The sequence below is a fragment of the Tyto alba genome, unplaced genomic scaffold (assembly GCF_018691265.1).
Source record: "Tyto alba isolate M040663 unplaced genomic scaffold, T.alba_DEE_v4.0 Super-Scaffold_8, whole genome shotgun sequence".
NCBI lineage: Eukaryota > Metazoa > Chordata > Aves > Strigiformes > Tytonidae > Tyto > Tyto alba.
Window position 1 is genome coordinate 22,828,330 of NW_024881329.1, and position 10,791 is coordinate 22,839,120.

The 10,791-nt window shown below is 42.6% G+C and overlaps 1 protein-coding gene across 1 annotated transcript; it reads right to left on the reverse strand.

The window, feature by feature from the left end:
- Nucleotides 1-1,852: 1,852 nt before the first annotated feature.
- On the reverse strand, nt 1,853-2,993 carry LOC116959259 (feather beta keratin). Its single transcript, XM_032983347.2, has 2 exons — nt 2,929-2,993; nt 1,853-2,614 (listed from the first exon to the last, which is right to left on the reverse strand). Exon 2 carries the CDS (start codon nt 2,591-2,593, stop codon nt 2,297-2,299), a length of 297 nt encoding a protein of 98 aa, XP_032839238.2. The 5' UTR covers nt 2,594-2,614; nt 2,929-2,993; the 3' UTR covers nt 1,853-2,296.
- Nucleotides 2,994-10,791: the final 7,798 nt, after the last annotated feature.

The following is a 10,791-nucleotide window of genomic DNA, read 5'->3' on the forward strand; positions in this document are numbered from 1 at the left end:
CCAGAGGGTCCATTTGTACATGTCATGTGTTCACCAACAAGCTCATCTTACATGCAAAGAAGCACAATTAAAGAAATGGGGACACTTCTGTTGCCCACAATGCTGCCTTTTCATTTCCCTCTTCATGACATGCCCCTCCAGCCACACAGGCTCCTTTCAAGTGACACTATTAAAGGCCAAAACGTGTCCAGGGGAAAAGACACGTCAGCACAGGCAGATGATGCAGCTGGTGATGAAGAACGTCCCACCTCTCCAGGTGATGCCATGCCCTTGCCCTCCAGGGCCTCACTCTGCAGTGTTTCCTCATGATTGAGGCAGCTCTGCTCCTAACCCTGAGGCTTCAGCCTGGATGGACATCCTCATGCAGGGGTCGGCACCATCAGTCGCTCTCTCTCATGCTCTGCTCACTCACGCTCTATCAGCATCACCTTTCTAGGCAGGGCACCTCTGCTTTTGCCTTCTAAACTCTCTCTCTCAGACTGAGCTTTGATCTCGGCAGAAGTTTGCCTGCCTCTTTTGTCATCTTCTTTCTCTCCTTCATCCCTACGTGCCTAAGCTGCAGACTACCGGTGGTTAAGAAGGAAGGCTATTCCGCTCCCAATTCCCTCCGCTGGAGACCTCTGGCTACGTTGGAGGCACCCCAGCGACAAAGGCACATGCTGACCAATCGATACACGTCCTTCTTCCTGCCTGCCTGTGACTTGACCACAACTTCTGCTTTGTGCTTTGGCTCCCCAGACTGCTGGCACACCAGGCACGACCAAATACTTGGCAGGGCTCCCACAGGATCCCCAGCCCTGCTCAGCAGCAAGCAGGGTCCACGAGTCTTTGCAAGGACAGTCGGAGGAGCACGGCACAAGAGGTGCCTCCTACTCTGCCCGAAGTACGACCAGAGCAGCAGGCCCAAATCACTGCCTGTGGAGGACAAGGGCATGCGAAGGAGGGACTGAGAGCAGAGCGGCTGGGCTGCCACTCCCTCACACTCGCCAGCTGGAGGCCTGGTTGGAGGGACAAAGGGACCACCTCTTGGGCCCTGCCCAGGCACAGCAGCTGAATGGGGCTTCTGCAGGAATTGCAGCACATCTGCTCCAGACTCATTTCCCTTTCAGGACACGGTGGCATATGCAGAAGGACTCTGCCACAGAACTTAATGCTTCTGGTTACATGACTGCTCCTTTGGAGGCAAAGATGCTTTTTTGCTCCCTTCTAGACCTCTGCAGAGTTCCAAGGACATGCCATAAACACAACCCATCACTTGCTGATGAGGGAGGGTGAGCCCCGTGTGTCCATCAATCTCCCCTACCCATTTTACACAACCATGAGCAACATATCCCCTGTTTGCCAAAATCTAGCAGAGGCCTCACATCTCCCTTTCCACAGTTGCCCTGCCTGGCACCTGGAGGCTTCAACTTCAACTCCTCTGGGAATCGCACCAGTTCTGGGGTTTGGAAAAAGTACTTCAAAGAGAGGTGGTCGGTGACACACTGCAGCTGGTAACATGAAACCAGAGCCTGGGGCAGGTGGGTGTTTGCCTGCACAGAAATGTCTTTCAGCTGCTCATTGGTTTCCCTCATCAACTGGAAGACAGAATCCAACCTTTCTTGTTCCTCACATATCCCTTGGGGAGCTCCTGGCAACTCTTTGCACCCTCAGACACCACCACACATTCCTTCACAGACCCATGTCTCCTCCAGTGACCATAGCTCTTGAATGTACTCAGATCCTACAGGCAAAAGAAGGTGTAGCATTGTTCCCTTGCCCATCCACCTTTTTCCGTGTATACGATCCCATTTCCCCTTGGATACGTTTAATGAACATCCCAGAAGGGAAGAAACACAAGGAGACATCAAGGTACAATGCAGCATAAACTTTAATGAGTCGAAAGAGAGAAAGCAAGCAGTGCATGCTGGCAGGGACCCGGTCCAGGCTGCTACAAGGGCACCCGACACTCAGGCAGCCCTTCTCAGCTATGGGACACGCGTCTTCCTCCCACACACAGACGGGGAGACGGGGATGAGCAGGGCCCCTCTCTGCTTCCCTCAGGATGAACCCAAGGCACACGACAGCAGGAGACACAGGGACTCATGATGCAGACAAGAAAGCAGGAGAAGCAGAAGACCTCAGCTGGCCGTGTTTCCAGACCGTACGGGCTGGCACCTGGCTTCCCTCCCTGCTTTGCAGGAGGGCACGAGGGGGCTCAGTGCCTCTGGAAACTCTGGCCAGCAGCTCCGTCCTCAGTCCGGCACCTGGCTTTGGGCTTGCTGGTCGACGCGCTCGCTGGACGTCCAGGCCGGCTCTAGCAGGGCAGGCTCCTTCTGCCATAATAGCGGCCACCAAGGCCAGAGAGGCCAAAGCCACCGGAGTTGATGGGCACTCCCTCTGCACTCAGGATGCTGCCAACAGCAGCCGAGGTGGTGGATCCCACGGCGGTGTTCTGGGGGAAGGAGCTGAGGATGGGGCCGGGCAGGGTCACCACCACGGGAGAGGGCTGGATCACCACGCGGGAGTCCTGGCACTGCCTGACGCAGGGCTCGTTGCAGCTGTTGGCAAGCGGGGTTGGGCCACAGGGACGGCACAGATCGTAGCAGGACATGGCTGCGGGACGGACGGACACCTGGGAGAGAGGGCACGGAAAGCACAGGCAGCACGTGAGAGGCAGCCTGACAGCCGGCTCGGCAAGAGAAAAGGCACAAACTGGGATCATGGAAAGCCTGAACAGTGAGGAAGGGATGTGAAATAACTCCTGTCCCCAAGCAGTCCCTGCATTGAAAGTCCAAGACCTTCTCATACTTCCCATGATGATGTCAAGAAGCTGACAGTCTGGAACACGACAACAGAGCAAGGCTCTGATCAAAACCTCCACCAAGTCCAGAAGAGAAATAGAGAAAGGACAAAGGAGAGAAACAGATGAAGTCACTTGCTACTCACCTTGTTCAGTAAGGAGGAGAAGGCAAGAGAAGTGGATGAGGGACCCTGGTCTTGGACTGTTTTTTATACTGGTCCAGACCGCCCCAGGCCTAGAGGGCTCCCTTTATGCATGTCATGTTTTACCAACAAGCTCATCTTGTATGTAAAGTGCTCCCTACTACTGAAGTAGGCTTTGATTTGGTAAATGCAATGCTCACTCTCCGTTTCCTTGCTAATAGTATGCCCATACCTCCCTAGAGTGCTGTTTTATGTAATATAATTAGAGTTTTAATGGATTTCATGCACAGAATTATCAATTCTTGTAACTTAGACATTTATGGTGATCTGCTTGAAGAGCAATGCCTTTTTCCTCCTGTCTGCCTTTTTAGTCACTGGCTTGTCTTTCACAGGGCCATTTACAAATTAGAATGATGCAAAACTCATCTTAGATAGTTACAGGTTATTTTACCCTGTCTCTTATGATTGCACCACATATCTAGTTGGAATCTGTCATTGGGAGCAAATATTTGTATAGATAAAAGCCTAGTTAGGTCACATACCCTCCATGTAGCAAATTTTTAGTTTGTCAGTCAACATTAACCATTTTATTTCAGAAAACACATCATGGTTTATAGCTTATTATGTTGCTACCTTCTAATTTTTTAGAATTTCCAACTACTTTTAATTCCTAAAACACAACATAATATCATCAGAATGTTTTAAAAAGTGTGTTCTTTCAAGCCAATTTAACACTTCAAGACAATTTAGAAATAAATTGCCCCTTAACCCACAGAACAATTTCTGTAAAGACTCAAAGAGCATTTTTTCCTTCCCTTCTTCCAATAGTAAGCTTAGGTCTATTTGGAGGATCTCTTATGTTTTTACATGGAGTGAGAAAATGGAGCAACAACTTGTATGGAGAATCCTTTCCTGATGTCAGTCAGACTGCGAATTATCTTACCAAGCTGAGACTGAAAACTTTCAGACTTTATGGACTTATGCTCAAATTGTGCGAGGACAATTAGTTAGGCAGGTCAGCTGTTTCTACCTTGCCAGATAATGAATTGCACATTCAAGATAATAATCAAAATCCATTGTGCAACATCAGACAGTCCAGAAACCTATGAAGTACAGAAAAATCTCTTCTCACAACAGGACTTCGAATCATTCGTTTACTGAAAGCAGTGAAGAATGTGATAGTAGAAGATACAAAAACATCCCATTAAACATCTGAGATGAAACTCAATGGAAAATGTGCTGCAAGATGTTGAGAGATGCTGACTTAGGAATTTAGCACAACAGATCAGTGGTTTTTTTAACGCAAACCAGAGTTGTTCTACAAAGCATTTCTCAGTGGAAACATACTGCTCAGTATCTGGTGTTGAATATGGGCTAATGGACAAGTTGTTTCCCCAGTCTAATTAGGGGTGTAATACGCTAAGTTTTTACATACTGGCATAACGATTTGGTATCCAGAATGTCCACTTATAGTATTCGGACAACTCTGTTGTAGGAAAGAAATTAAAGCAATTGAGAACACATGAGAAGATGGCATCCATGTGTTTGCTTGAACACATTCTTTCAGTTGATTTATTGCCATACCCAAACACAGAAAACCAAATGCTTCATTCAGGTGATGTAGCAAACAATCATTTATACTTCATTAAAATAATTTGAGTCAGTAATTTTGGCTAACCAAATGAAGAAATATGAAGAAAGTCTGAAGCTTGAATTTTTACATCATTGCACGAAACATTTCTGGAGAGAAATGTTTAATTTTGTTCATTAAAACAGAGCCCAATACATCATGACTACAGCAAAACAAGAATTAAACTGACTGTGAAGGGATAAAATTATCCACCCAGCAGAGTTCCTACAAAACATCACACCCAGATTTGTGATTTTACTTTTATTATTTCTATTATTTTAAGAATTCAGTTCAGACAAAAAACAAATTCATTGGGAATGCATCCTGTAGTAATTATTGAGGCGAAATAAGTGATCGATTCCAGGATTAATGGAAATGTTTTACAAAATATTCTTTAATTCAGAAAACATGTATTTCACTTAAAGTTTTCTACCTAGCAATATCAGAATCTTCATCTTTCATTCACATATTTAAAAGCCACTGGGGTGTGTCTGTCTGCAGATCCCTACGGCTGTATAACAATATTGAAGCTTCTCCTTTAGCTTCTTTAAAGGAACAAACTTCAAAGTTAGTCCTGTATATTTATTAATGGTTGAGACATACAAAGTGTACATACTATGTAAATATTGAAAATACATGACAAAATTTAAATAGTTATGTCACTTGGATAACATCATCACTTTAAATTGGAGAGTCACGGCTACTCCCTAAGCAGGCAATATTTAATGGCTTCAAAAACCAGGGTTATTAATTTTTTCATTAAAAAGTAGTTTTGTGTGTGTCATAATAATAATCTTTCATAAAAATTCTGGAGCAGATCCACAGCTACTCTAAATTCTTATGACTATATAATGCAGCAGCATTAGGCAACAAAATAAGGTTGGCATATGGGGTTTTTGGAAATCACCAACACAACCCATCCACTTTCTCAAGCATTAGCCTGCTGCCACAAACTCTGTGCCTGTCCCCACTGTTACCACAAAAATGCGGCTCATACGAATCCTAAGTTATTGCTTCTCTCACTGTCTTTCACGGCATGTCCTCCTCAGTGAAAATTAACTTCCCCAGCTCTGCTAGGAGAAGACTAAGTTATGTACCTGCTGAGCTAGAACCATACATTGGCTCCAGATTCATAGCAAAAATTCACCATCAGTGACCCCACTGTAAGTAGGCTCTTTCAGGCTAGACCAGGAAGGGTCTGAGACCTGCCAGGACACTTTATTGCACTGACAAAGCTGGTATAGTGTAATCACTTCTATTTCAACGTGCTGCCTAGACAGAAATCGGTATTTGTTTCTTAATCTTTAGAAAAGAACACTTCTGGCCATCCTAACCCTTTCTGATACATAAAGCGTCATTCTGCACTCAAGCTTCGGTTGGTCCCTGGGATGCTTATTTGGGCATCAATTCTGATTAAAAGGTTTGCCAGTAAGAATCAGGGTGAAAAGCTGCAGCCACGAAGGATGACAAAGACATTTTTCATCCCCATGTATCTCATCTTCAAGCTGTTGTGTTAAAAGCCATAACTGTCAGCCCACAGGATGAGCTAGTTAGGGAAAGTGTCTCACGTCCCCCAAGATCTGCCCTTCCCTACAGACAGATTTCCTGTCTCCAGCTGCTTACCTGCTACTTGTTTACTTCTTCAATAGAGCAGTAAAAATTTTTCTCTGTAAATTCCTCCTAAATTATGAGGTGTGTTGGAGGGATCCCTAGGGCAATAACTCTTATCAGGAAGCTCTGCGTCCTCCTTGGATCAAATGTCATATCACAAGTATTAATTAATGATTTATACATGCAGAGTGCTGTGTTATTATACTTAAAGTGTGGTATTGGCTCCAGACACCCATGAATTGAGTAATAACATCCCTTAAAGATAAACAGATCAAAGTCACGTATGTCATTCCACTAATCAGCTCATAATCAGGTCATGATTCCTGACCTCATAGTGCCTTTTTTTTTTATCATACATTGCATTCATATTATATCCCACTCACCCCTTAGAGTCTCGGGTGACCCTGGACCCCAGTAGATTCAAATAAACTCCACTCCATGGCCTTGTATATCATTACAATGGTTTCTACCATAAAGGGTAAAGCCTTATAATTTTAATCCATTTTTTTTCTCAGGATACAAGTCATCTCAGTGACAGATTATTTTCCTTTTGAGTGTATTTCAAGAGCCAGTCCCTCTTCAATGGCACAACTGCTTGTCATCAGTCTGATGCTCTTGTTCCTCAGTCATCCTTTCCCCTCAAATCATATTTAGCTGGGGTATTCATAAGGACAGAAGACAGATGGGCTGGAAGCTGGAGTGCACCTCTTGTAAGGCATAAACAGACTTTCAAAACTGCTAGTTACTTCTATCTTCAAATTTGGAACAACTCTGAGATGCCTCATTTTCAAGGAAAATGATTTCTAAAAATCTGTATCCTTTGAGGCATCATGGCTTTGTCAACCAAACTCCCATCATTTTTCAGTGGGAACAAACCTTAGCTTTCATTGTAAAATGGGAGTGGTTTGGGCAACTTCTTTTTAATCTTGTCTCCCTGGATGCCTCTCACAGCTTCCCCAGCACCAAAGCTAGACTCATGGGGATCTCAGAGGAAGGATTTCAGGGAATCACTAAGCTCTGGAGGAAGCAATACCAAAGATCATGGCTATTACTTTAGTGGCCTCTGTCATTGGCCATACACAAGGAATCTGAATGGTTAGGAAACATGAGTTCACTTTACCTGACATATAGGGAGAAGGAATTGGTTTTTCTTTTCTCCTTAATGTTAGTACTCTTATATTCCGAAGCACCTGGATCCTACCCCCAGATATTTTGCAGCAGACGGTCTTAACAGTCAGCTGTTGGGGACAAGGTTGATAAACAGCAAAGATGACTCTCTCTCGCCCCTAATGTTGGGGTTACATTTGTAGCTGGGTGTAGAAAGACTCCCTTTGCAGGTTTAATGTACAGTCTGCTGTAACTATCCAAGTGAATCTCTTTGGACAAGGTGTTACCACTGCTGGGGTACCATCTTATCTTGTGGAGATTTCAATATGAAAAGTGTTCATGCTTCGCCACCTTTCTCTCAAAATCATTTCATTTTCTTAGTTGCTACTATGTACCTTTTTTTAATAATTCATTCAATTTGTGGTCCTCATCTTCTGAATTATTCCTGTAAAGTAGGTGTCTTTGTAAAGATCCCAAAGCAATGCCAGTCATTGGGAACAGCCTGCGGAAGTTTCAGATTAAAGGATTTCAAAGCACTTTGCAAACTCTTATTAAAGATTTATACATGCAAAACACTTATTATCATATTTTAAGTATCCAGCATGATTGCAGTGTTTTAAAACAGAGTTACAAAGTCACCCTGAAATATATGTCAAGGTTATTAATATACATTCTCTAGTTATGTATTAAGGTGCTTGCATCATACTACATTTTTGTTTGATTTTCATTTGAAAAGTAGCTTTGCACTGCTGCCAGATTTCTCAGAATAAGCCACTGATGAAACTGGTGAAACCTGAACCTTCTCAGACAATACTGATTTCTCAGAAATTACACAAACATGCACTTGCCTGCTTGCTACATACGTGAAAACAGAGAATAGTTGTATGAGCATGCATGACCTACTCATCTTGCTTAATTTTGTTTGCATTTAGGGAAAGGGTCTCAGAAAGAGCTGAAGTACTCATATTGATAAAGGAATAAGAAAATAAATACCCTTTATTAAGACCCTTAATAAAGACTCAGAGGCCTTTTCAGAGGAGTCAGGAGAATAATTTGAGCAAAGAATTAGGCTCTTGTGCATCTCTAATGAAAGAATGTGAGCATAATGTGAAGGTCAGAAAATATGCAAATCAGGCTAGTCTGACACATGCAGACAGTATGCAGAACTTACTCTTGGAAAAAAAAATAATCTGGGTAGCTAATTAGAACCTCACACACAAAAGGCTTCTTTAATATTTCAATTAATTTAAGAAAGTTCCCACAACACAGGCCTCCTACTTCTCTTCCTATTCGTTGTTTTCTTTCTTTTTCCCTATTTAACTATTCTCTTCAGGAAAGCAGATAAATCAATGTTGAGACAATTGTTGCTTGGTAACCAGCCATTACCTAAGGGATGATTTTTGATGTAGGATTTCATTTAAAGGGTATTATTTTTTTAACAGAGATCATCACTCCATAGTTAACAATTTGCAGGCATTGGTAATTGCAGATTTCTTAAGTGACAGCTTAGGTTTCAAAACACTTAAATGAAGGCATGGATTTTAACTAGGGATGGTGTCTTAAGTACTTTAAGTGGCTTTGAAAAACCTGGTGCTTCTTCCTCTGTTTTGTGGAGAGATAAAATAATTTTTTTTTAATTAAAAAAAAAATCAATGTTATCAATGTTCACTATTCATTCTAAGTAAGGAAAAAAAAAACACCAAACAAAACAAAAAACAAAAACAAAAAAAAAAAACAAACAAAACAACAAAAAAAAAACCAAAAAAAAACCCAAAAAACAACACACCAAAACCAAACCTCAGTTTGAGATTTTCCAGCCCTGTCGAATTTCCAGGTTTTGTTCAGACCAAGAGGATCTCTGCTACATGAGGATTTCTAATCCGTTTGGACACCTATTTCTTCAGATTCCATTGCAAGTCTCCTATCTTTCCTGTAAACACGGCTATCCCAGAGAGAATGATGTTCTGGTGTCCAAACTACTGGCCTAGTTGTGGTCACACACACTTCAGTCGTCTTATAGGCCAAGCTGTTACACCAAATCCTTAGCTCATTGTGGAAACAACACTGAGAGAATGTGAATATAATGGGTACTCTTAAATTTAAATCATTTATTAAAATTTAGGTCTGTGATTCCTTCCTGACTGCCACAGATTTCCTATGTAAAACCGGAAAAGTCACTTCAGGACATATCAAAAAGTGCTCACTGTACGTTTCTGTACTGACAGCCCCTCCCTTAATCCCTGTACACTGCTGTTGATAGCAATCCCTCCTCTTTTGTTTCTCACGTCTAATCAGTTCAAATGCTTGTTGTTTGGTGTGGGGACTTGCCCTCTGTTTGCCCGATGCAATGCAATCTCAGTTAAGACTTCAAAGAGTTGCTGGAATTCAAATTATAAATAATATGATAAATGCCAATGAGGAAAGCCTGTTTTACTCCAGGCTGTTCCATTTGCTTCACCAAATGACCTCTGACAATTCATTTAGCCTCTGTGCTTCCTATTAAACTTAGATAATAACTAGAATTAGAATTTGCCAAAGGCAATGAAAAATTAATCTGCAAGGGAAGTGCAAGGTAGCATTATACAGTGTCCAAAACTGTAAAGAGAATCTCAAGAAATTCCGCAACTTACTGTGGCACAAGGGGCTGTAAAAAGTGGGTGCAATGAAGCACTGAGCAGTCTCTGAGACAATATTTAGAAAAGAGAAGGCCCATAAGAGGAGCACAGGTTACACTGAGCCTTTAATGGCACAAAAAGCTTCAACTACAGAAGATGAGCATGGTTGGCAGCTAAGTTTTTTCTTGCCAGGCATTTCCAGCTATCTTCCAGTAATGTTTACTGACGATCATATCTGATTTGTCCCAAGCACTTGTGGAAAAACCTCCACAGGGCATTGCCTTGGTTCAGGCAACATCCAGATGCAGGGAAGGAGCTGCCACCCCACTCCCACCACCGCTCTCAGGCTCCTTCACAGCAACCCTGCGGCTCTCCCGCTGCAGGGCTCCATGCCTGGACCATCACAGGGTGTCTTGCTGCTTTGCCTATAAATCTGAGCTACTGGGGCAACTCCACAACTACTACACGCAAAAACTTTCCTCCCTAAGAACAGTACCTGCGGTGGTTTACAGTCAGTTGAAAAATTGATTTTTTTTTCTTTTTTAACATACAAGTTTTTAAAGTTTATCTTCACTTGGCTTATGAGCAGCATGTTGTATGAATTTTATGTTGATGCAGCCAATCGTTTTCTTTATCTGTGGTTAAATTGCAAGAACCCAATGTTACAAAATGAATTCTGAATGAAAATAAACATATATAAATAAATATATATTATCTCCCTATATATGTATATATGACTTTTCAGTTGAATGAATCCTGCTGCACAGCTTTAATGTTACATAGCTCCAGTGGCAGAGCAGTGCTTAGGCAGATTAACTAGAGGTAAATCTTAGGACATTCCTACCTGTCTTTACTCCCCTTTTGCCTGGAGCCCTCAAAAATCTACTTTAATCAGAAAACAGT